The 27,073-nt window shown below is 44.0% G+C and overlaps 3 protein-coding genes across 7 annotated transcripts in view; 2 read left to right on the forward strand and 1 right to left on the reverse strand.

Moving 5' to 3' along the window:
* taf1c (TATA-box binding protein associated factor, RNA polymerase I subunit C) overlaps nucleotides 1-1,668 on the forward strand; it is a 56,940-nt gene extending 55,272 nt beyond the window's left edge. Inside the window, exon 18 of the mRNA XM_083641166.1 lies at nucleotides 276-1,668. Within this exon, the coding sequence (XP_083497292.1) occupies nucleotides 276-521 (246 nt within the window). The 3' untranslated portion in view covers nucleotides 522-1,668. The remainder of the gene's footprint in view (nucleotides 1-275) is intronic.
* Nucleotides 1,669-6,128: 4,460 nt separating this feature from the next.
* Nucleotides 6,129-25,794, reverse strand: ccng2 (cyclin G2). Of its 3 annotated transcripts, none has more exons than XM_083641823.1 (8): nucleotides 25,767-25,794; nucleotides 18,613-18,750; nucleotides 18,144-18,281; nucleotides 15,646-15,896; nucleotides 13,783-13,861; nucleotides 13,390-13,488; nucleotides 10,855-11,057; nucleotides 6,129-7,793 (listed from the first exon to the last, which is right to left on the reverse strand). In XM_083641823.1, exons 2-8 carry the CDS (start codon nucleotides 18,715-18,717, stop codon nucleotides 7,682-7,684), a joined length of 987 nt encoding a protein of 328 aa, XP_083497949.1. In that variant the 5' UTR covers nucleotides 18,718-18,750; nucleotides 25,767-25,794; the 3' UTR covers nucleotides 6,129-7,681. The 3 variants fall into 3 exon arrangements, with proteins under 3 accessions (XP_083497949.1, XP_083497948.1, XP_083497950.1); XM_083641822.1 differs by lacking the exon at nucleotides 25,767-25,794 and adding an exon at nucleotides 20,425-20,513; XM_083641824.1 differs by lacking the exons at nucleotides 6,129-7,793; nucleotides 25,767-25,794 and adding exons at nucleotides 8,340-8,688; nucleotides 20,425-20,513.
* Nucleotides 24,746-27,073, forward strand: part of ccni (cyclin I) — a 72,664-nt gene continuing 70,336 nt past the window's right edge. For all 3 annotated transcript variants that reach the window (XM_083641819.1, XM_083641821.1, XM_083641820.1), the window contains exon 1: nucleotides 24,746-24,933. The gene's annotated coding sequence lies outside the window, so the exon portion shown is untranslated. The remainder of the gene's footprint in view (nucleotides 24,934-27,073) is intronic.

Consider the following 27,073-nt stretch of genomic DNA (forward strand, 5'->3'; position numbering starts at 1 on the left):
ATCATCGATTAATCATTTTAGTAATTTATCAGAAGAAATCCCACATTTGCTGGTTGCAGCTTCACAAATGCTAAGAGATGCTGCTTTTCCTCTATTTCATGTCATTATCAAATTGACTAGAGATATTGTGTGCTCATGTCCAGCGTGTGAAGCCTGTGTGAACCGCCCCGCCAGCCGCCACCTTTTAGTACTGACACATTCTGGGTTATTTTTGGTCTGATGTCTGTGATGATGAAGATGTCTGTGATGATGAAGGTTGTGTTTTGTTTTCCCAGGAGCCTTTGCAGCAGCAGAGCTACTTCCTGGAGGAGGGCAGCCAGGACCCGGGGCTGCCGCTCGCAGCCTCCTCTCAGCTCGCCGCCACCCAGCCCGGCTTCCACAGGAGCCTCAGGACGGACATGTCCCAGGACACTTTTCCCAGAACCAGTCTCTCCCAGTCGCTCTCCTTTTCCCAGGGTTCACAGTGGCGACCGTCGCAGTCGTCGCAGCCCAAGAAGAAGAAGTCTCGCATGGGATTTTGATTTTTCTGTTCGTCACGTGACGTCTCAGAGAGCGCTGACTGAGCACGGAAACCTGGGAAATAATTCACCTGGCCACAGCAGTCAGGGTCAGAACGGAGCGACTGCAGTGAAGGATTCAGCGCTGGACCCTGGACACTGCTCTGATGCTCTGAAGCAAGGTGGAGGTTTTTAATATACTTGGGTATAGAGATGAAACGATATGAACATTTCATATCACGATTATAGTGACCAAAATGATCACGGTTATCAGTATTATCACGGTTATCCGTATTATCACGGTATTGTTCAAATGTGCTGAAATTTTTCAAAAATAATGGATACACTCACTGAAATAATTTCTCCAAGGCTGCACGTTTGCATCTGAGAGACTGTTGCCAACTTTGGTTGATGATGGACAGTATTTACTAGGGGTGTCACGATACACTCAGTTCACGATACGATACACGATATTAGGTTCACGATAACGATACGATATTTGAACAATATTTTTTTGCGATCGAATTTGTAAGTTGAGGGGGCATCCTCCACGCTAATTTGAGTCATTTCACCATTTTCATCCTCCGTGTCTGTAACGTCCCTCGTCTGTTCAAACAAAGCAATGAAAAGGAGAGCGAGCATGCAATCAGATGCAGATCAGTGCCACCATGTGTTCAGCTTCTTTTTCTCGCGATATGAGATTTCATCTCAATGATACATATTGTCACGTTTTGATATCGCGATATATCGTGGGACAATATATTGTGACATCCCTAGTATTTACCATGTTTTTCCCCAAAGTGTTGTAATCACAGTACCACAGTTTTAATGATAATGAAAATTTGAAACGTTACAGTTATCCTCAGGAATTTGATCACGGTTATCGTTTCATGCCTACTTGTGTATAATATTGTATCTCCGTTGTCCGCCGTGTGGATAACTGGGGACTTTTGGTGTGTGATGTCACTGGTGTGCGCCGCTATTTCCAGTGTTTACAACAGCCTGTTGCCTGTCGCCTAGGCAACAATCTGCTCTTCAAGAGAACGCCTACTTTCGCTGTGACCATTATGGTAGGAGCAGTGCTATTTGAACGAATGTTTGACCAAGGGGGCGATGCTATTTTCGAGCAAATGATTAAGTGTGTCCCGCAATGTTTTACTGTCCGTTTTACACACACCTTGTAAGTTAGCTTGCTCGCTAGCTGGTGATAGTGGGTGCTGTGTTTGTGTTTACCGGTGTACGGTAACATTAGTGTAACTTGGCGCACCCCGTTTTCAAAAGTTCCCATGTACCACCTAGGTTGTGTGGCTTCATCTGCTGTGTTGGCATCCTGAGTGTCTGTGTGTGTGTAACTATTTTCATTGTCGATTATTTTCTCGATTCATCGATTAGTTGTTTGGTTTATAAAATGTCAGAAAAATGTGGATCAGTGTTTCCCAAAGTCCAACATGATGTCCTCACATGTCTAGTTTTGTCCACAACCCAAAGATCGTCAGTTTACTGTCATAGTGGAGTAAAGAAACCAGATAATATTCACATTTAAGAAGCTGGAATCAGAGAATGTATTTATTTTTCTCAAGAAAAGACATGACTTAAACTGATTAATCGATTATCAAAATGACAACTACTCGATTAATCATTGCAGCTCCGTGTGTGTGTGTGTGTGACATGCATACATCTGCTTTTCCAAACAGAATCAGACCACTCAGCCGAGCGCCTCAATAAAAAGACATATCACTTAACAGAAAGTTTGACTTGTCATTATGAAAGACAGAAGTTATGATTGAAGCTTTTATGAACTTGATTAAAATAACCACCAAACGGGGTACGGTGGTGCAGGGGTAAGCGCTGTCGCCTCACAGCTCGAAGGTCCTGGGTTCGATTCCCACCTGGGACGCTGTGAGCGCTGAAGGAATGCGTGGCCGTCCGCATGTCCTCGAGTGCCCACCGCCCGGGTGGGGTCGTCTAAAGGGCCTTTCTGTGTGGAGTTTGCATTGCCTCCCAGGGGTTTCCTTCATATAGGAACCCCCTTCACCAAAACATGCAATATCCTGGTTGCTGATGTGGTTCCTCCTCTGGTCGTTAGGGGCGCCTGTTCGGAGGGAGGGGAACTGGTTGGAATAGCGTGATCCTCCCACGTGCTATGTCCTACCGGTGAAGCTTCCCCTGTCAGGTGAAAAGAAGCGGCTGGCTAACTGCCCATGTCTCGGAGGAAGCATGGAGCCATTTTCGGCTCTCCCCAGATCGGCAGAGGGTGGAGCAGCAACCAGGATAAATAAATTAAGTGAGCACTAATGGGGAATAAAAATGGGATAAAAAAAAAAAAAACACCAAACCTCTGCTATGTGACGTCTGCGTCTGGTCACATGACCTGAGCTGGGAGCGGGGCTTGGCCTCTGTTTCTGCATCATAAGTTTCAAATCCTGCAGGAGGAAAAGTGTTTGCTGCTGCTGTGAAAACCTCCAGATAATGAGTGTGATTTTCAGCAGTGGAAACAATCCTCAAAGCCCTTAAGTCCAAGTAGCAACACCATCATGTGAAAAAACGTCATTCAAACTCAAAGTTATTAGTATTTAGGGCTGCATATATTTTTGATTGTTTTGGTGGTGTCTCAGCACGCTGAACTGCCAACTGTCTGTCACATACAGCGGACTCCACTTCACCACCACAGACTGTATGGGTTGTAGCTGCTGCAGTAGTGGGCCAATCACACGTCGTATTCAATCAAAGAACGCTTGCGGTGATTGGTTGCGAGCAAAACCATACAAATAGTTTTTTTTTTTTCTGGATCGGTGTACAAAAAGGGTCAAATGCAGGTATCGTGTTGGTACTACCGTAAATTCCGGACTATAAGCCGCGGCTTTTTTCCTGTTTTTTGGCCTTTTTTGCCCCCTGCGGCTTATATAACGGTGCGTCTTATCTATGGATTTTTTCCAAAAAAAAAAAAAAATCTCTCTTTTTTAGCACTCTTTCTAACTATAAATCCACTTCTGTTTTAATTTCCTCTCTTGCCCTCTTTTAACAACATAACATAACATAACACAACACAGGTAAGCAGAAAGAAAAAGACGAAGCAATCACGCCATGAATGAGGAAATGACTCACCTGCTGGAGGCTGGAGATACACGCTTGGGCTAAACTTTTACTCCGTGAAACACTATCGATTAAGTCCGACATCGCTCAGAGGTTTTGAGCAGCTTGAAAACAAGTTTGAAAACGTGCAGAAGTCCATCCACTCACTCACTAAAGAAACTAAGGCAACCGTGAACAGAGTTTATAATGCGGAAAAGCGCATCCGCGCACTGGAGGACAAAAACAACACAGTGAGTCCGAAAATGGATAAAATGCAAAATCGAAACCCTGCACACGCAGGTTGATGACTTAATCAGCAGGAGTAAAAGAAATAACATTCGCCTGATCAATGTAAAAGAGGAGCTGAGATTGGTGACATGGACGCTTTCGTGGCAAAATCCTGTGTTACATCCTGGACCTGAAGGAAGGCGAGAAACCACCAGAGGTGGACAGGGCACACCGGGCGCCTCGGCCACGTCCAGACCCCGGCCTGCCACCGAGGGCCATCTTCATCTGCCTACTCCGCTGGCCCGACCGTCAACTCATCCTCCAGGCTGCGGGGAAGAAGCCCCTCACCTGGGAGGGTATGCGCTTTTTCGTCCGGCAGGACCTCTCCGCGTTGGTGCAACAGAAATGCGCAACATACAACAGCATCATCGAGTCAATGGATATCGCTTTGGCGTACTGTACCCAGCGAGACTCGTCATAACCAGACCGGACTATCTTTAGCACTCTTTCTAACTATAAATCCACTTCTGTTTTAATTTCCTCTCTTGCCCTCTTTTCACCACACCGCGGACACTGTGTGCCCAGCGGCGGAACAAGAGCTCAAAGTGAAACTGCCGAATATCTTTTGAGTTGGACTGGTCAATAGTACTGTGAGTAACTAAAATAAAAAAATAAAAAACGGAATTCTCTCTTCTTTAGCACTCTTTCTAACTATAAATCCACTTCTGTTTTAATTTCCTCTCTTGCCCTCTTTTCACCACACCGCGGACACTGTGTGCACTGTAAAAAAAACAAAAAATACCACAATGTGTGATTTTGTCTGGGGATTAGTGACCTGACTTTTGTTTTGTTGAAATGTTAATAAATGGGAGCTTCCCCAAACAGCCATCTCTTTCCCGACAATCCCCTCTGTGCACGAAGCCTTACATATGGTAATTAAACATCAAAACACCCGCGGCTTATAGACCGGTGCGGCTTATAGAAGAAAAAAATAGTCACCTTTGAAGGTGCGGCTTATAGACCGGTGCGTCTTATAGTCCGGAATTTACGGTACTTGTACTGGGTTATTCTGGTTGATACCTTAAACTTTAAGGTAGATCTCAGGCCATCAATAAGTGAGCTCACCAAAGCAAAACAAAATGGATTCTTTATTTATCATATTTTTTATGCACAAACTAAATCCCACTCATGTATAGATAACTCAGTATATCTACCATTGTAACATTGCATAATGTGAAATAAATAATATAGTGTTAAAATGTGCTAAATATGTACTGGGTGGAGGGACAAGGGCAAAAGAAGTAGCTCCCATTCTAAAAAAGTTTGGGCACCCCTGGTTTAACTGTTCCATATAGAGAGGCAAAGTGACTGCCTACTTCCTGCTACAGCACTGTACCAGAGATTTTCATCCGCTATTTATTTCCCCATAGACATTTTGTAAAATGCGTATAAAATAGTTTTACTGGTTCAAACCAAACGGTACAGATATATTTAGAAACTGGAGATCGCATAACATTTCACTGGGACCAAGATTTTAAAAGAAATGTGGGTTTAAAGAAAATATTTTTTTTATGTTTTGGTCCGAGTAAAATGTTCTATGGTATCTCCCGATTATAGAGACAGTCGGCATGTGTGGGAACGCCCACAAAATGTTAAACGGCTGGCGCGCGAGTGGGGTAAAACCGCCGATATATCTCAATGGGCTGCGGCTCTAAACTACAGGTTTGGGCGTTCTAGAGCAGAACACAAGACGTCTGCTCAGATGTGCGTTTACTGCGGTGGTTAAATCCCCGATCGTGTCTGCCTGGGCTGGGCTATCAGCTAAATTCTAACTTTGCTGAATGGATAGAACGGGGGATTTACCCCACCCTGACCACGCCCCCAGCCAGGCTGAGCCAGCTAACCCAGCGTCTGTTGTGGGTGTTCCTAGGGCCTGTATGGGCGTTCCCAGAGCCTGTATGGGCGTTCCCAGACATGCCGACTGTCTCTATAGCGTTAGCTGAACCGTTTGGTTCGACGAAGTACAACTATTTTATAAGCATTTTATGAAATGTCTATGGGAAAATAAATGGCGGATGAAAATCTCTGGTACAGTGCTGAAGCAGGAAGTGACGTTCCACTTTGCCTCTCTCCCTCTGTCTCTCTCTCCACACACACACACACACAATATTGTCGGGGAGTTTAAACTCTACCAAAGTACTATTGTGTAATACTACATGCATCACTCTGGGAATAAAGAATAAGCTTGAGATTCCAAGAGAAAGAAAGGCAAGACAACAAATTAAAAATAATATTTTTTATAAGATTTTTTTTCTTCAATACAGCTGACAAAAGAATAAGTTAATATCTACAAAAAAAACTATTCACAGTATTTTTTTTTTACATTATTTACAGTTTTACACATTTTTGTATCAACAGTTTTTCTTAACATTTTATGACATTTTTTAGACATTTTTTGTCCCGTACATCATTCCCTCCCAACAACTCAAAACAGTTTGAACTTTACGCTACGTCCTAAATTGGCGATTTTAAATTCAACACATCCACAACACACATACTGTAAAGATCTGGTGAACACCATGCAGACATCTGGTCTCGGGGCCGAGGGAAACTTTGACTCAATGTCCAGGGCTCTCATTTATCCAACTGTGACTGGGATCCCTAGTAAAAGAACCACTAACCTATCCAGCGACTGTGCTGCATGCATCCTAACACCTGCAGGCAATTTCCCTGTAATATTGATAATCATCCTCATTGATACGCATCATGTGGTAATGGGCATTGACCATTTATGGTTGGATTGGGGTGGAGCCAGTCCCAGTTGGACTGATTGATAACGGGGTAATTGCCTGCAGCAGGTGTGGGCACTTGTCTCCCGAAAGGCTCAGAATTGGCTTACATTTGTGGCGTAGTTGTTCTATTTGTAACCGTTGTGGCGGTGCTGCTGTTGTTGTTTTGTTTTGACATCACTACTTTGCAAGATGACGTAGAGCAGACAGTCACTGGTTTTTACGCACATAATATTGATCAACGAGACTCCAGGTCGGAGCACCGCTGCTTCAAATGGTCAACGTTGGCAGGGAAGGCGAAGGGGTGACACCCAGCTTCTGCTTTGTGCCCTTCAGCGAGGCACTTCACCCCTGAGCTGCCAGGGAGTCCAGCAAACCCGGGACATCCGATGGTCAAAGTTTCCCTTCCCCTCACTAGCTAAGCAGACCACCAGATTAACTGATGCTTTGTCGCGGCGACACTTTTGAAAACGGTCTCTCGACAGATATGACGTCAGAAAGAGACCGAAACAAAAGTGTTGCGTGTCGCGCGACGAAGTTAAGCTTTAGCCTCCGCTCTCCGGCCAGATGATAAAAACACTCATGACAACAAAAGAAACCTGTGCAAATTGTAGTTCCCCTGTCCGTAATCAAACAGTCTTGGATTCATCATAACACTCCAAACAAACGGCGTTCTGATTAGAAGAAACAGGTTTTTGGCAAAAATTAGCATCCAGCTCTACGTCAGCCGACTGAAACACTGTGTGGTTCAAACTGAGGTACGTTAAGCTCGTCGCTCACGCTGCGTCTCTCCTAAACCCGAGAGCTGATCTGCCAAAAAAGTGTGTTCCTTCGGCCTGGAATGTGACACCAACACTGTAAAACACCTAGTGACTAAAACAAGTCCAACACAACTAACCAGGAAGAGGCCAGATTTGACAGCTGCCAGTTTTGTGCGATCCCCCCCCCCTCCCCGGCAGCACCCGTCCCGTCTGAGGTGATAGTAGCCGATGGGACCTCTCCTCTGTGACTACGTCATAAATTAAGCTATTAGCTAACTAGCTAAACAGGAAAATGAAGGCAGGCACGGTGTGGTGGGCGTGGCCTCAGGAGGTCTCAGGTTTGGCGTTGGCGGAGGTGCAGAGGGAAGTACCGCCCCTCTGCGTCACTGCCCAGAGAGCTGCTCAGAGACTCCTCCCCCGAGCTCATGTCCTCAGACGAGTCCTCACTGCAAACACACGCACGCACACACATTGTATTGTTTACAAGCATAGATGTTCTGTTTATAGACTGTTTACAAACATAGATGTTCTGTTTATAGACTGTTTACAAACATAGATGTTCTGTTTATAGACTGTTTACAAACATAGATGTTCTGTTTATAGACTGTTTACAAACATAGATGTTCTGTTTATAGACTGTTTACAAACATAGATGGAAACTGGTTTTCAGGGCGTGTCTGAAGTCATATTAGTCACGCCTGGAAAACCCAGGCGTGACAGAGAGAGGCTTGTCTGTGTGACGTGAAGTTACAACAGAGCAGAAACTCTGCGTTTCTCTGCAGCTGGTTGCCTAAGAGGAAGAACCTTGCGGCATAAAGATCCCACACTGTGTGTGTGTGGTGACACACACACACACTCACACCCGCTGGGTGTGTGTGTGTGTGAGCTGTTACGTCAGAACAGACTGCTGGGTGGTTTCCATGTCATCTTCCCAGACAAGCACAGTCAGGTGATTGTGCTTTAGACCAGAGGTTCTCAAATGTTTGTCAGCCAAGGAGCCCTTACAAGATAGAAACAAGACCAGGAGACCTGGTTATGCCAGACCCAGAAGGAACAAATTCCTAGTAGGCAACACACCTACAAACCACTTTATAAGTTAAAAGTATAAATCATTTTAGGCATTTTGTGTGTGTGTAGCATTTTGTGTATAGGGGTATTTGGTTGTAGATTTGTGTATAGGCTAGACCAGCAAACCTTCCAGTCTGATTACATTCACCTGTCCCTTGTCAGTCAGTGCACAGAATATGGGCAGAAGGGCTTTTCCTCCCCAGCCATTCAGGAACGCTTCAGATTTCAACCACCAGGGGCAACAGAGTAGGTCTGGTTTTGAGACCAACACACCTACAACAAACCACTTTATAAGTTAAAAGTATAAATCATTTTAGGCCGTATTAACATTTTGTTGGAATTAAATGGGAATACAGCACGGTGGGGGTGTATAGGGGTATTTGGTTGTAGATTTGTGTATAGGCTAGACCAGCAAACCTTCCAGTCTGATTACATTCACCTGTCCCTTGTTGATTAGACCCTCATTGATTTTACTTGCTCACCTGACCTGCCCAACGCAGCTTCCCAATGCAATTTGAGTGGCTAAAACATTTTCAACTCATGAATGTTACAAGTGTGTTGTGGGTTTATGGTTGTGTAAATATGATCAATTGCTGTCATACTATTGATTGCCATCTCATTAATCAGTTGGCTGTAGGTGATATTTATACAAATTACCTTCAGGTGTTGTGGGCCCTCTATTGCCCTCTAATGTACTGTAGTTAATGACCACATTTGTCTTTCTTTTAACTATTCCATAAATAAATAAGTATGATCTAATATGATCTAATGGCCAATAATGAACCAAACTAGGCACCACAATTACAACAAGTACAGATCCTGTACAGTTACACGGCACATGTTTAAACCAGTTGAATTAAAGGTAATTCAATGTTTGTTAGTGTGTCCCCATTCACTGCTGGTTCAAATGGTAGCAAGTCCAGACCTGCTCTGTTGCCCCTGGTGGTTGAAATCTGAAGCGTTCCTGAATGGCTGGGGAGGAAAAGAGGGACAGACCGACCGACCGACCGACAGACAAAGCCTCCTGTAGGCCGACCCCCTGGGTTTTTTTTTTTTTTTTTTTGGGTGGGTGGGGGGTGGGTCGACCCCCCTCCCAACCCGGGAGGGGGCCACCGAGGCCGGGCATACCTCTGCGCCATGACGGGGGTCCGTCCTGGAGCACCACACGAAAAATGGAAAAAAATGGAAAAAAGCTCCATAAAAGGAGGCTCTCATCCCGCTCAATCTATCCGCCAATAGTGCATCCCAGCCTGGATGACTCTTGCACGGTCCCCCTGTGTACCTCCAGGGAGGAAAAGAGGGACAGACCGACCGACCGACAGACAGACAGACCGACCGACAAAGCCTTCTGTAGGCCGACCCCATGGGTCTGGCAAATATACCAGGGACCCCCTCATTCTGATTTGTGATTTTGGGCTAAACTTAATTGTTTCCACGGTAACGTGCTTGACTTTTAAATTGATAGGTTTGTTAGATTAGAATGTAATCATTTTAGATTTAAAGCATAAAATATTTTCATTGAACTATGAAGCTTTTGCAAAAAAAAGGTTTTGTTTTTATTTTCCTGAAAACCTTTCGCGGACCCCCTGGCAAAGTGCCACGGACCCCTGGGGGTCCCCGGACCCCCATTTGAGAACCACTGCTTTAGACCCTCGCAGCAGCACCTACTTTTGCTTTAAAGAGTCAATATTGTAACAGTTCTCGTGTGTTCTGGAGTGTCTCGTCTCCCCTGGGAATCGAACCCCCGACCCTGAAACCTTTCTGCCTCATTACTAGGGCTGCAACGAATGCCTATTTTCATCACCGATTAATCTGTCAATTATTTCCTAGATTGATCGATCAGTTCTTTGGTTTATAAAATGGTGAAAAATGTGTTTGCCAAAGATGATGTCCTCCTCAAATGCCTTGTTTTGTCCACAACTCAAAGATATTCAAATTGACTGTCATAGACGAGTAAAGAAACCAGAAAATATTCACATTTAAAGGAACACTCCACCCATTTTCAACCAGCTTTGTATCATTAGAACATCAGTAGTATATCAGAAAACTGTAAACGGTTTTGAAGTCTGTCATTTAATTTGACAGTTATTGAGTGTTAAAGTCACTAACTCAAATTAATAACTCATTAACTCAAATCAACTCTCAATAACTGTCAAACTATTCATCATTCATCTAGTTTGACAGTTATTGAGAGTTGATTTGAGTTAATGAGTTATTAATTTGAGTTAGTGTGGACCAGTGATGTCACTGGTCCACACTTTAACACTCAATAACTGTCAAATTAAATGACAGACTTCAAAACAGTTTACAGTTTTCTGATATACTACTGATGTTCTAATGATACAAAGCTGGTTGAAAATGGGCAGAGTGTTCCTTTAACAATCAGAGAATGTTTTGGTGTTTCTGCCCCCAGTGTGAGCTCTCCTCTCCTCTCCTCACCTCTCACTCTGGTCCCAGCCTCCCTCGGGGATGGTGGGCAGGTCCGGGGCTCCGCAGTAGGAGCTGTGGAGGTTCTGGGCGGTGCGTCTGGACACCACCCACAGCAGCTTCCTGTGGTCGGGCTTGCTGCAGGCGGGCGACGCGTAGTCTGACAGACACTTGGCCACCAGGTCAGACCAGTACAGCAGCTCTCCGTCCGCAATCTGAAACCCACACGGACACTTTTAGCCCACCGTGTTACACAGACTCACTGACACACACAGCACTGTGTTACACAGACTCACTGACACACAGCACTGTGTTACACAGACTCACTGACACACAGAGCACCATGTTACACAGACTCACTGACACACACAGCACTGTGTTACACAGACTCACTGACACACAGAGCACTGTGTTACACAGACTCACTGACACACACAGCACTGTGTTACACAGACTCACTGACACACAGAGCACTGTGTTACACAGACTCACTGACACACAGAGCACTGTGTTACACAGACTCACTGACACACACAGCACTGTGTTACACAGACTCACTGACACACAGAGCACTGTGTTACACAGACTCACTGACACACAGAGCACTGTGTTACACAGACTCACTGACACACACAGCACTGTGTTACACAGACTCACTGACACACAGAGCACTGTGTTACACAGACTCACTGACACACAGAGCACTGTGTTACACAGACTCACTGACACACAGAGCACCATGTTACACAGACTCACTGACACACAGCACTGTGTTACACAGACTCACTGACACACAGAGCACTGTGTTACACAGACTCACTGACACACACAGCACTGTGTTACACAGACTCACTGACACACAGAGCACTGTGTTACACAGACTCACTGACACACACAGCACTGTGTTACACAGACTCACTGACACACAGAGCACTGTGTTACACAGACTCACTGACACACACAGCACTGTGTTACACAGACTCACTGACACACAGAGCACTGTGTTACACAGACTCACTGACACACACAGCACTGTGTTACACAGACTCACTGACACACAGCACTGTGTTACACAGACTCACTGACACACACAGCACTGTGTTACACAGACTCACTGACACACACAGCACTGTGTTACACAGACTCACTGACACACAGAGCACCGTGTTACACAGACTCACTGACACACAGAGCACTGTGTTACACAGACTCACTGACACACAGAGCACTGTGTTACACAGACTCACTGACACACAGAGCACTGTGTTACACAGACTCACTGACACACAGAGCACCGTGTTACACAGACTCACTGACACACAGAGCACTGTGTTACACAGACTCACTGACACACACAGCACTGTGTTACACAGACTCACTGACACACAGAGCACCGTGTTACACAGACTCACTGACACACAGAGCACTGTGTTACACAGACTCACTGACACACAGAGCACTGTGTTACACAGACTCACTGACACACAGAGCACTGTGTTACACAGACTCACTGACACACACAGCACTGTGTTACACAGACTCACTGACACACAGAGCACTGTGTTACACAGACTCACTGACACACAGAGCACTGTGTTACACAGACTCACTGACACACACAGCACTGTGTTACACAGACTCACTGACACACAGAGCACTGTGTTCCACAGACTCACTGACACACACAGCACTGTGTTTCACTGACACACACAGCACTGTGTTACACAGACTCACTGACACACAGAGCACTGTGTTCCACAGACTCACTGACACACAGAGCACTGTGTTCCACAGACTCACTGACACACACAGCACTGTGTTCCACAGACTCACTGACACACAGCACTGTGTTACACAGACTCACTGACAGAGAGTACTGTGTTACACAGACTCACTGACACACAGCACTGTGTTCCACAGACTCACTGACACACAGAGCACTGTGTTCCACAGACTCACTGACACACAGAGCACTGTGTTCCACAGACTCACTGACACACACAGCACTGTGTTCCACAGACTCACTGACACACAGCACTGTGTTACACAGACTCACTGACAGAGAGTACTGTGTTACACAGACTCACTGACACACAGCACTGTGTTCCACAGACTCACTGACACACAGAGCACTGTGTTCCACAGACTCACTGACACACACAGCACTGTGTTACACAGACTCACTGACACACACAGCACTGTGTTACACAGACTCACTGACACACAGAGTACTGTGTTACACAGACTCACTGACAGAGAGTACTGTGTTACACAGACTCACTGACACACAGCACTGTGTTACACAGACTCACTGACACAGAGAGTACTGTGTTACACAGACTCACTGACACACAGCACTGGACACCGCTTTACGTAACAGCTGAGCTCCACACAGACATGTTTGAGACGGGAGTCCAGGCAGACAGGGTGAACTGGAGACCACGTCTGACCCCCTCCCCCCAACCCCCACACACACACACTCACACACACACACACACACAGAGTTGAACCCTTTCAGCACTGTCCCTGCCTGCACCAGTGTTTTACCTTTAGATGTCTCTGGACATGATGTGCGATCTCCAGCATGTCCTCCGACTGAACGGCTTCTATCTCCTGACGCAGGAGAGACAACGCCAGGACAGACGGCTGGAGACACAGACAGACAGAGAGAGAGACACAGACAGACAGAGAGAGAGACACAGACAGACAGAGAGAGAGACACAGACAGAAAGAGAGAGACACAGACAGAAAGAGAGAGAGAGACAGACAGAAGGAGAGAGAGACACACACAGGAGAGAGAGACAGGAGATACAGGGGGAACAGAGAAAGACAGAGAGAAAATGATGAGAAACAGGTTCAGGCAAAGTACAGTCCCCAAACTGACAGAAAGCTAATTGAACTTCTCATTAGTGGTTGATCTGCAGTTGAGTGCATTCCTACCTTGGCTTTAGAGAAGGAGATGCGACACAGACAGGCTTTGAGCTGAGCCTCCAGCTTATCCAGGCTCAGAGTGTCCTTCCTGTCCCAAACAAAAACACAGGAAAATGTGTGAGGTCAGAGACTTGGTTCTGCATGTTCACATTGTTCACATTTCTCTCAGAAATCCTTTGCTTAACTAAGACGAACAGCTGACATAGATCAGATCGCCTCACCGCAAGTCTGTTGCTAGCAGTTCAGACCCTAGTTTATTTCCTTTCAGCTATTGCATTAGCAATCACTGCAACAGGAAGTGAGAATCACTGCAACAGGAAGTAAGCTAGGGTCAATTAGGCTATGATCTCCTTTTGATAACTCTGCAATAACTAATGGAATATTGTTTCACTTCCATTCACCGAGCCTTCCCTGAAACTGTCTGGAGCCCCCCCGTGGGGAGGCCCACCTCCCACTTTGAAAAGCCCTGCTCTACATCGTACTGATGAACGGAGCAGACGGTGGAAAAGCACCGTGTGACCAAAACCTGAGGTGACCTGGAGTTCTAAACCAGAGGAGAGAAAAAAGCAGATATGTGTTATCTGCGGCGTTACGTAAGCGAGGGGCGTTTGTGATGGTCGGCGGCCGGCAGCAAATCTTACGGGTGCAGCCCAGTTTGACATCGGAGGTGACTGATTGCTCTACTTCCTGCTTTGACAAACACGGCCTTCAAATCATGAGAAAATCCCGACTTTTATTCTCACTGAGCGAACACTTGAGTGAGTGCCAAGAAAGTCTACAAAGCAAAGGATCTTCATATCTGGGATTCATATCTGTTCATATGGTTCTTTTCAAATGTGACGGCGTGCAGCGCTATTGGTCACAACCTGTTATTGGTGACATTACCCCGACCACAACATTTTGCTTCGAAAACTGCAACAGAAAACGAGAGCATCCGATGCAATGAATGAATGATAACACACCTTTGGAAGAATATAACATTACAAAATAAGACATGGCGTGAAAGAGCTGCAATTAGTGCCTCCTGAGTAGATTTATTTGAACGTTTCATTTATTTTCATGGCTTATTCTGCCATTTCCCCCTTTCCAGTACCCCCACGTGCCCCTAGAGCACACATGGGCAAAATCTGGCATCTGTGTGGCCCACGATGGAATTGCAATTTTTTTTTTTTTTTTTACAGTGCACCTGAACGCAACATGCAAGATACCCACTGAATAAGTGTCCAAATGTACAAATGTCATTCTGGCCAATACTCCACTTCTGTTATAGCATTTCAGTTTGGAATATGGAAATCTTTCAATAATCTTTATGACTAAAAGGCTACATTGAAGTAGAAAGTTAAATAATTAACTCATTGGTTTTGGATTTATTTAGCTTCAAGACTGCATTTTTGTTCGTGTGACCCTCAACACAGGCTTTGATCATCCCGGGCCACTTACTGATACTTATGCTTAAATTAACCCACTCATATTCTGGTTTATTTCAAGAAAAACATTTTGGCTAGTGGAAATTCTAATTGGCTGGTAACTTTAAAATCTAGCAGCCATATTGGCAGGTGGCACTGTTAATTTAAAATGAGTTATTCCTCTAAACGTGGCTTCAAATGCCCCAAATTTTTCGCGCTGGCGCCGTTCGGCCCTCAGCAAAACCTGGTAGCGAGAACATTTTTTGTGGTCCTGTCTATCATCAAAGTTGCCCATCCATGGGTTACGGCATGACAATATTTGTTCGGCCCCCGGCAACAATCTGGGTTTCTCATGTGGCCCCCCATGAAAAATAGTTGCCCACCCCTGCCCTAGAGGTATGCGTACCCCAGTTTTGGAACCACTGCTCTAGCGGAAGGTGTGTGTGTGTGTGCCTCTCCTCCTCACCTGTGTGTGCAGTGGGACAGTGTGAGCTGGTGGTACAGGTGCAGGAAGGTTAAGGCAGTGACGGCTTTGGACTTGAAGTGGAGCTTGTCAGCAACGATGTTCTCCATGCGGGTGAGGTCGGAGACGGTGAAGCGACACTGGCCGATACGGATCAGCTCGTGGCTGGAGGACAGGTTGCACTCCTCCTCTGTGACCCTGGCTGCCATGTGCAGGCAGCTGACGCTCACGCAGGACAGGTGCTTAGGCTGAACCTGAGGGAGGACACACATTAAGATGGGATGGGAATATGACTTACTCCGTAGTCAGAGATGCAAAGTCATGGATAGTGAAAAAGGTGATACTCAACTGGCGGCCCGCGGGCGATTTTTATTTATTATTATTTTTTTTTACAGTGCACCTGAACACAACATGCAAGATACCCGCTGAATAAGGCCATGTTCAGCCTAGGAGGGCAAATCTGATTTGTGAACTTTAGTGACCTATTAATGACTTTATCCAGACATCCGTACATCAGCACATGAATGAATCGCCAAGCTTGTTTTTACTGAAAGCCGTTTCAGTTCTCAGCCCTGATAGCCTACTCTGTGCTGCTTTTAATCTCTCTCAAATCATGCTCTCTACACAACACATTTACTTGGTGAAACGACTAAAAGTGTTTGGAGAGAAGCCGTGCGGAGGTCGCGCTGTGAGAAAAATCTTCAGGTACACGGTGGGTGGCATACGGGGGTCGCGCCCAACACATTGACGTCATTTGACGCTTGCGGCTAGGGGTGGGAATCACCAGATGCCCACGATACGATACTGAAACGATACTTGAGTCACGATACGATAGTATTGCGATACTGCGATATTTTCGATATTGCGATATATCGATATTGCGATATATTGAATATTGCGATATTTCGATATATTGCGATTTCTTACTTTTTCAACTGCAAATGATGTCCCCAAAGGAAAACTTTGTCAACATCTGGTTTATATAAGAACAATTTTTCAGTCTGTACATCTGACTTCAACCATTTTATTGCAGCAACATTGTCAAGTAGACAGACCAACAACTTTCATAAAGTCATGTCATAGTTGCATGCACCTGACAAACTGAACTGTTTGTTACAGTCTACTTACAGTCCACCTTAACTGGATGTGTGTGTGGACTACTGTACTTATGTAGTTTTTGCAACTTCACTTCACTTACACAAAACATTTTGTGCAGCCCATTCAGTAACTGGGGAATTTGTAAATGACTGTTATGACAAAACTGTTACTGTTAAAACAAAATGAAAATATGCTACCGTTTGTTTACTGCTGGCCTTGGAACTAAAGTTTATAGTAGCCCGGTGGCCTGGCATGGCCTGCAAAAAAAAAAAAAAAAAATATTTTTTTTGCAATATCGATATTTGGCGTCCAAATATCGATACGATATCGTCAGGCAAAATATCGCGATACTGTGGTGTATCGATTTTTTCCCCCACCCCTACTTGCGGCCCTCGCTCCTCCCCCGCGCCCTTCGCGGCACAGCGAGTATAAATCAAGCTTTATCATGTGTTAGCTGTAGGCTAGCCTTACCTTCATCATGGTGTGTTAGCTGTAAGCTAGCGTTACCCTCATCATGGTGTGTTAGCTGTAGGCTAGCCTTACCTTCATCATGGTGTGTTAGCTGTAAGCTAGCGTTACCCTCATGGTGTGTTAGCTGTAGGCTAGCCATACCCTCATCAAGGTGTGTTAGCTGTAAGCTAGCGTTACCCTCATCATGGTGTGTTAGCTGTAAGCTAGCGTTACCCTCATCATGGTGTGTTAGCTGTAGGCTAGCCTTACCTTCATCATGGTGTGTTAGCTGTAAGCTAGCGTTACCCTCATCATGGTGTGTTAGCTGTAGGCTAGCCTTACCTTCATCATGGTGTGTTAGCTGTAAGCTAGCGTTACCCTCATGGTGTGTTAGCTGTAGGCTAGCCTTACCCTCATCAAGGTGTGTTAGCTGTAAGCTAGCGTTACCCTCATCATGGTGTGTTAGCTGTAAGCTAGCGTTACCCTCATCATGGTGTGTTAGCTGTAGGCTAGCCTTACCTTCATCATGGTGTGTTAGCTGTAAGCTAGCGTTACCCTCATCATGGTGTGTTAGCTGTAGGCTAGCCTTACCTTCATCATGGTGTGTTAGCTGTAAGCTAGCGTTACCCTCATCATGGTGTGTTAGCTGTAGGCTAGCCTTACCCTCATCATGGTGTGTTGGCTGTAAGCTAGCGTTACCCTCATCATGGTGTGTTAGCTGTAGGCTAGCCTTACCTTCATCATGGTGTGTTAGCTGTAGGCTAGCCTTACCCTCATCATGGTGTGTTAGCTGTAAGCTAGCGTTACCCTCATCATGGTGTGTTAGCTGTAAGCTAGCCTTACCCTCATCATGGTGTGTTAGCTGTAAGCTAGCATTACCCTCATCATGGTGTGTTAGCTGTAAGCTAGCGTTACCGTTATGATGTGTTAGCTTAGCTGTAGGCTAGCCTTACCTTCATCATGGAGACGAATCTGTCCAGCAGGCTGACAGCCAGGACGAACGTCTGTGTGCTGTAACCAAAGAAACTGGTCAGGCTCCACAGATCCTCCACTTTGGCGTCTCTGCACTTCGCTGAGATCCGACTGTCATTCTGCAAAAAATACAAATAAAAACACGTTACTCACATTGAGGAAGCTTCGCAGAAACGGTATTCGAGTTCAAAGGGCTTGTTGTGCCAGGAAAGTTTTACAATACTTTTTACTTTACAATACAAAGTAAGGAATAGAGGAGCAAGGAATAGAATGATGATGTGGCCGAATAACCGAGGACAGATGACGCCCTTATATTTTGAGCCAATGTTTGAATGTGAACAGAATCCACTGTGGTCACTGCAACTTAGTTATGTCAGCAAACAATACATTAGCAGGATGGATTGGAGTGAAAATGAGTTCATATGAGAGAGGAGGGTGGGGCCTGCTCACCTGTGTGGTGGACTCGATGAGGCTTAGCCCCGCCTCCTTGGGCAGGTAATGCACCTCCTGCTCGTAGTTGGCCCTCAGCTCCTTCAGCAGTTTGAAGGCATCCATGTCTCCACCTGATGTTTCAGCACAGTATCTTCACTGCAAAACACAGCAAAAAAACAAGAACAGTTACTAAAGGAACACAGAAGCTTCAGTTATTTGTGTACCAGTGTCGTTTAAGATTAATTTTACAGTGTTATTGATCATCGTCTCAAGGTTCGATTTTCATTGTCATAGTCCAAGTCCAGAGGCCGATTCTGAATGTTTTTTCTCTTATCATTATTTGTGTGTAATATGTTCTTCGTCTTGTCTTATGAAAACTAAAGCAATTCACATGAGTGTCTACTCTTAGCCTGCTAATGCTATGCTATGTCTACTTGCATGTATGATTATAAATGAGTTTTCTTGGTACGTGTGCGTCTGGCTTATGACTATGACTGCCTTGTGTAATAGATGGGTGTTATAATGGGATGCATTGCTGTCAAGTCCTAATATGCTGAGCTATATCTCTGTGTTTTACCATGTCTAAAACCTATTTATAGATACATTCAAATTGTGCATGTTTACATTGCTGTAATTATTTCCTGTAATAATATTACAGGAAATAATTACAGCAACTCCTGACTGGAGAATGCCACCCTGGAGGTTATTTAGGCGGGTCTCCTTTCACTTTGCAAATTATATATTGTATACACATTTTTATACAAATAAACTAAAAAAAGAAACGATTTGATTTGCTTTAACTGCTTGAAAACATCAATCTCTTTTATTTGGTTTTTGCTTTTATTGTTATTTGTGAATATAAGCTTAATTATTTGTCCCCCTATATATCTCTATTGCACGTTGTTTCTATATATTATTATCACTACACTGACCTACATTCGCTCTCGGCCCCCTCCCCCTCCTCTCAGCTGGGCTCGGGTGTCAGGTTTCCTCGGTTAACGCCTTCTCGACACTAACCCTTAACACCAAACACAATGGATTTTTCCAATGTTATATCTGCCATCAAACCGACACAAACAAAGTGCATAAAAGCATATAATGTAGACTGATGGCAAATCTGTATCTTTTGTCGTTGATTGTTATGAGAGAAAGCCAACCGACCATTTAAATCCCCTGATCGAAGTGGGGGGAGGGGCTGGGCTTTTCCTTTTTTAAATTTTAAACCTTTACACGGTAACTTAATACAAATCAGCAACGCAAAACTACATGTTATATCGACTCTAGCACGCTGTGCACATGTTAATAACTCGACTGAAGCTGTTTCTGCTGTGTTTTTCTTGTAAAACACCGTGTCAAAACCCTCTGCCTGGGAAAGGGGGACGGATCCAACGGATATCAACAACAACAGAGAAGAGAGATCAGAAATGACATGCAAACGTTCCAAAATAAACTAAATGTTGCTTTCTGGTCACAACAATAAGCGAAAGGCTGGTTTTGCTGCGTTATTCATGTGGAGATTGCAACAACAACAACAAAGAAACAGGAAGAAACGGAAATCTTACTGACTAAATGTGTCTGATTTCTGTCGAACTGTCATGAGAACATGTATATCACACCAGAAAACACACGCATTCATCACGTTTTGATGATCTGTATTGTTCAGTTAATTAAGGTTATCAATGATCGTTCCGTCGTCGACCGTTCCTCTCTCTTTGCTGTCTGCTTTCTTCCCGTTTCTCTTCTCTAACGTCAATAAACGTTAGCAGAGAGAAAAGGCAGTCGAGGTCAAATGTGAATAATTAGTTTGAACATGTTTGTATCATTGTTTACCTGTAATTTGCTAATTAAATCCACATATCTGTTGTTGTCTCGCTCTGTTGCTTCCTTGGTTCCTCCTCTCTACTGTATCTCTCTCTCCGTTCTTCTTTCTCTCTTGTCTCTTTTGTTGATGTTCACCTCGCGCACACCCACACGCTGACGTCAGGCGACAGTAGCCAATGACAGCCTCGGGTTGAAGAACATGACCCGCCTCCTCGCTTCACAATAAATCTTAGATGTTGTTTTTATACCGTTGGCGTTTACATTAATTGTTTGCATAGAAGGCAGCGAAATCGTACACGGTGCCCATCACGCATTTGTAATCAATCGATAAATGACAAAAACGGACGTGCAAAGTAACGTTCGGTAATGTTACATGAGACGACCCCCCCCCATATTGACGTCTCCATCAGCCAATCAGCGAGTCCCATTTTGGTACATTCAAATAGTCCGCCGAAAATGAGAGTTTTTAATTGGCTCCTGGATATACAGCTCTTCTTGGACGTCATCTCAGCATTACGTAGTAGTTTTTTTGTTTTGTTAGGCTACATCATAATAAAGTAGACTTATAGCCTACATAATAGCAAGAGGGGCACCAAAACATTAGAATACGGTATGTAGGCCTATGAGAAAGACAAATACCCCTCTAATTAAAAACAAGTGGTAGCCTACCATAATTTGGCCTGTATAAATAAATAAAAAAGCCAACAATAAGGAAAATATAGCCTATAAGGGAACAGAGCCAATGGATTATTGACTGGCTGATGGTGTGTGTGTGTGTGTGTGTGTGTGTGTGTGTGTGTGTGTGTGTGTGTGTGTGTGTGTGTGTGTGTGTGTGTGTGTGTGTGTGTGTGTGTGTGTGTGTGTGTGTGTGTGTGTGTGTGTGTGTGTGTGTGTGTGTGTGTGTGTGTGTAGCATATATATATATATATATAGCTATATATATATATATATATATATATATATATATATATATATATATATTATGTTATATGTTTATTTATATTTTATATTTTAATTTGGTGTCAAAGTTTAGGAATAGCATTTGTATGTTTCATATAGGCAAGTCATAAAATGTAATCTATAGTTCAAAAAAGTTGTTTTAGTGTGCACCTCTTTAAAAACCCCAAAGCAAAAGTTAAATGTTGATGATGTAACGTTTCACTTTGGCTGATGTAACTTATTTTCTTCCTGTTGCAGTACTGGTAAGAAAACAACGAATAGTCGAAGTGTGAGTGTTACTGTGACAGCCTCTTCAGACACAGTTCCAGAGGCAGCGAGGCACCTTAGCTTACGTATTGACATAGATTACGCAAACACATCATAAAAGATTCAGTTATGGCACAGAAAAGGTGATAGGCTACAGCAGTCAGTGAGAATTAGGTCATAGAAGTTGCCTTATGTGACCTGACCTGCTTGATGAAAAGGAACAAATGGCTGTAATATTACTGGTATATGGGGCAATACTTTTCCTATAGTTATATTGAGAAAGTACAGATTTGCCAGAAGTTATATGCCATTGCCATAACCTATATCAGGGATGGCCAACTTTGATGATAGGGAGGGCCACACAAAAAAAATCCTCGCTACCATAGGGCCAGATTGTGACCGTGCACTTCCACCAGTAGCCTACTGTAACACCATCACTCCTAATTATAGCTACTAATTATAGCAATTATAGCTACTAATTAAAGGACTGTAATCAAAATGTATTATACCAAATTTAAAGTAGTAAAGCTGAAGTAAAGCTGAGAGGATCATTAAGGACCCCTATCATTCACTGTTCAGTGAATTTGAACTTTTACCCTCAGGGAAGCGTTACAGACTACCGATGGCAAAGAGGAACATCTATAAGAAGTCCTTTGTCCCAGATGCTGTCATGGCAATAAATAAAACTAGCATGCGGTAGATTCTGCTTAGGGTGGTGTTTTAATTTCTTATTTTGCTGAGGTTTTTTGTACAGCAGGTCTTCTCCTGAATGTTTTTTAAATTGTTTTGGAATTGACCTGCATTGGGAGGTGTAGCCTACTTTTGTGCATCGGTGTGGATGAATGTGTGTTGACTGTTTTGTGGATGTGTGGTCATTTTGTCGATGTCTAGCCAGGTTCTTCGTCATAATTGCATTGTTTCATGTGTTTCATGTGTTTGTCATGTGTATTGTTGTGTTTTATCTTTTGAGACATGTCTGTGGTGGAACCAAAGATGAATTTCCACTTGTGGACAATAAAGTTTTCGTAATCGTAATCGTAATTTATATTTTTCACATTCAAATTTAGTAATTCTTCCATTCAGATGACACCAGAAACTTTGCTCTAGCTTTAAAACAGCCCGCTACAGCAATTTGATAGGCTTTTTTTTTCTTAGGATCCCCATTAGCTTATGCAAAGCATAAGCTACTCTTACTGGGGTCCACATAGAACATTACACATCATACATTTACAAACAAGACAATCAGATAAGCAAAAATAATACAACACAAAAAATAAAATAGAGAGTTCCGCTCTATATCCAAGAGAATTTGGCTCTATACACGCAACACTAGTACGTTTTCACTTTACAAACAAAAGAACGACAGATCTCACAGGACAGACAAACGAGGCGATGTGCGTGCAGCCATCTTGGATTGCACGCAGACAGAAGTAACTTCTCAGTCTGATTTACATGAATGACCAATCAAAACATCACCCAAATATGTATTAATCAGATTAGTAATGTTGCATGTGCAATGCGCATCCTGGATATAGTTTATTACAAAAAGTTAGCTCAAATGCTAACATTAAACAGTATGTAGATGGACAATGCTAACCACATTAGCACCATGTTCTGGGATGTACAGTAAAATAAAAACACAGATTTGGGTGGTCTAACATCTAACCAAAAACGTCCACCTTGTAATTTATTTATTTATTATTATTATTATTTTGGAAATTGACCCAGGACTCAGTGAGGTTGGGGGCAGCATGCAGCACACCCCTGGCCTATATCATGGTAAATGCTCCCACTGATCCTCTTTTCCACAGCTACAGTCTCCTGAAGCTTCCTATAGGCTAATATTTCCCAATGGCTGTATAATGTAGGCTACTGTATATGCTCCACGACAGACTCTGTGGAGTTGTGCAGAAACTGTGCAGTTTCTGGTGGAAAAACAGTCAAATTGCCCTCAAACTAGGCTACTGTATCTCTGAACTATCTCTCTTTAACCAAATCACACACATTTAGGCTATTCTATGTGATCTCCTTTTGATAACTCATGTAATAGCTCATAATCATATTTTTTTTCCACTTCCATTCACTGAGCCTTCCCTGAAACTGTTTGGAGGCCCCCTGGGGAGGCCCACCCACTTTGAAAACCTCTGATCTATCTAAAGCATGCTAAACGGCTGAGAAACGTCAACTTAAATGTGTGAACTTTAGTGCAGTTTGCAAAGGTCCACCACAGATGTGGAATGAGCTTGATAACACAATAGAAATGTTATTGATCTGCGTCTGTTTTCAAAAGGAGCTTGCTGCTAAAATATGGGTAAGCATTGAATACAGACTTTTTTACTCTGAAATCCATGTATTGTAATTTGTTATTTCCACTTGCCATATATCTCATGACACACCTTTTCAGGCTCCATCTGGGCCCTTCTTGATCTAACTTCGTTCTCTCTCTTTCTTAAAAAAAAAAAAAAAAAAAGACTAACCAACCTTGTACCACTAACCTAAACTTGTACCACTGTTCCTTCAGAAGTTGTAGTTGTCATAGACTGTGCTCCATAGTTGATTGCTCTATTGCTGACAAAAAATGTGTTATTGTAAGTCGCTTTGGATAAAAGCGTCTGCCAAATGACGTAATGTAATCTCCTTAGTGTATCGTACCTATTTAATCAATGCAGAGTAGACTAATGGAATAAATGTTGACCATTTAGTAGCATGTTTTTTTTAGGTGTTTTGGTTGTAAATATGACTGTAGCTATAAAACATAGCCTACACTTCACCCCAATATCTAGATGTGTTGGTAAACACATTTTAAATGCTGCTCAGTGTCCTTGGGCCCAGTGTTCTCAAGATTCAGATAGCTTATCAGGGTGTGTGCTATTTAAAATATCTTGAACTGGTAACCTTTATAGTGATACCAGAGGAGATACAAATAGCCTACCACAGGACCAGGTCAATATAAACTCATTAGCCTACCATAGACAGACTTTACATGGATATTATAGGAGTGTTTACACTTACAGGGACAGTAGTAATGAATTAGACAGTATCTAAATAGAGGGTGGGCGTGGCCTCTCCGCCCCCCCCCCCCTCTCCCCCCCCCTCTCTCCCCCAGGCAGGCAGTCCCCTCCTCGGAAGTAGACGCAGCAGTCTATTCCGTTCTTTTATTTTTTATATATTTTGATAATACCCCTTTTCCCCCTAAAATAGAAACATGGACGCCAAGATGGACGACTAAACTGCAGGAACGGGAGCAGATTCCGCCCGGCTGTTTTCCTGGACTGTTTAGTGGACCGGATGAGTCGCCGCTGCGCAGGGGAGGTGAGGAGAGGCTGGGCTCCGTCTACTTACTGACACGGCCCTTTAAACTGGGCTGCCACATCTCGCGAGAGAAACAAGCAACCAGGTCTTATTGCATAATACCTGGTCGCTTGCCTTGTTTCTCTCGCGAGACCTGGCAACACTGCTAAATATCCCTAGCTAACGCAGCCGTTATCGTAAACACACGGAAACGTCATGTTTTATGGCACAAACCATAGACGGTGACCCACATTTCGTTGCTCTTATGTAATATTGTGTCAACATTTTGCATAGTGACTTCAAATAATGATACCATCTTAATTTGTGGATCATGTCACCCACGTTAGCTTAGGGTAGCTAACGCTAGTTGTTAGCGACGCCAGATCAAAGTTTCTGTCCCGGGGACTAGTCAGAGCCGGGCGTATGGAAACCTCTGAATGCACCTGCTGCAGATTATGATGGAACTCTGCTAAATCACAAGCACAGAAGTCTATGCAGGTCTGTGGTCTGTTTGGGGGCCTCCATGACATGGAAATGTGGGTTAGCGATTGTCCAACTGTCAACATGTTCAGTGGCCTGTCCAAAACACAAGGGACATTTTCCCCAAACACCCGATAATGCTTTAAATCATGAGCTGGGGGAGGGGGAGACCTGTGTTAACTGTGTTAGCACCTCGGGATAATTCCCATATATCCATGTAGCCGTCACTAGCTTGTGTTAACTGTGTGTTAGCACTTCATGCTACATTCCATATGATCAGTGTAGCCGTCAGCGTCACTAGCTTGTGTTTGTCTACTCCAGTCTCCAGTAGAGTCGTCTCGCTCATAGATATATATAAAGGCTAGATAGCTTACCCGCGCTGCCGGCCAATGGAGAGCGACGTCGTCGCATGGCGGCCATCTTGCTACAGGGAGCTACTAGGAGTTATGAGCATCTGTTGTTGGGTTAGTATGGCAACATCATATGATCATAACTCCTAGGGAAATGGATGAAACTGCATGAAACTTTGTGCCTGAATCCCTCTCATGGCATAGATGCTTCGGTTTAATTTTGGTGTAATTTGGAGCTCATCAAAAAAATAGTGTTTTTAGTGTTTTTTTTTTTTTTTTTGTCTATCTCGGGAACGGAATATGCTTGTAATAAACCAAACCGTTTGTAAATCCGTCAAGATTTCAGCGAGTTATGAGTATTTTTGTCTGTGCAGGTCACCAGCTACCATAGAACGTACCAGAAAGGCACTGTAGCAAGATGACGGCCGTTCAACGACGCTGCTGACTCCGCCTTAAGCCATCTAGCCTTTATATATATCTATGGTCTCGCTGGCCAGCCTCCTCTCCCTTCCGTCCGAGGAGGAGTGTGGCGCAGCAGGTCTCCATGGGGTCATCCCTATGTTCCCCGGGTCCTATGTTCCCCGTTTTTGTGGGACCGGGGAACATAGAACCCTTTCTATGAAAAAGGGTCCTATGTTCCCCGCTTTTCCCAAATAGGGTCCTATGTTACCCGCTATGTTCCCTGGTCCGATGTGTCTCCCAAAATGCCAAAAACAGCCTACCTCATATGATCGCGTGATTCAATCAAAAGACAACACTCTCCGTAAGATTTGGAAAGGGCCTGCCGACTAGGTCATTTTTTTCCCCACCATCATTTTTGAGTTCTGTCTCGGGGATTACCAGGCCTTTTTTAAATATTATGTGAGTGTTGTCTGCGCCTTCATCCCTATTACAACATGCCTTTAAACCCAATAAAGCTTGACATTGTATGCTTTAACATAGCCTACATGCCCGCAACAGCGGGGCTTACAAGCATTAACACCTGTAGGCTAAGAGGAGAAAAATACTATTTCTTAGAATAATAATGTTTACTTGCAGCAGGGTAACATATGATTTAATGTCCGCCCCGACTCAGGTGTCTGGATCTTTTGTCTCTCCCTGCGCTGCAGGAGAAAACGTTTTTTTGACCGCAGTAAATTATAACCTGCCTGGTAATCCCCGAGACAGAACTCAGAAATGATGGTGGGAAAAAAATGACCTATTCGGCAGGCCCTTTCCAAATGTTACGGAGAGTGTTGTCTGCGCCCATATGCATTGATTGAATCACGCGATCATATGAGGTAGGCTGTTTTTGGCATTTCGGGAGAAACATCGGACCAGGGAACATAGCG

The sequence above is a fragment of the Poromitra crassiceps genome (genome assembly GCF_964638095.1).
Source record: "Poromitra crassiceps genome assembly, chromosome: 8".
NCBI lineage: Eukaryota > Metazoa > Chordata > Actinopteri > Beryciformes > Melamphaidae > Poromitra > Poromitra crassiceps.

What these genes read in the sequence shown, in the direction of transcription:
- ccng2 (XM_083641823.1), bottom strand. Translation starts at nt 18,717, where the DNA reads ATGGATGCCTTCAAACTGCTGAAGGAGCTGAGGGCCAACTACGAGCAG. An exon ending in GATTCGTCTCCATGATGAAG is followed by an intron (nt 15,897 to 18,143) that starts GTAAGGCTAGCC and finishes GTCCTCCCTCAG; the next exon opens with GTTCAGCCTAAGCACCTGTC. An exon ending in GGCTGGGACCAGAGTGAGAG is followed by an intron (nt 7,794 to 10,854) that starts GTGAGGAGAGGA and finishes GTGTGTTTGCAG; the next exon opens with TGAGGACTCGTCTGAGGACA.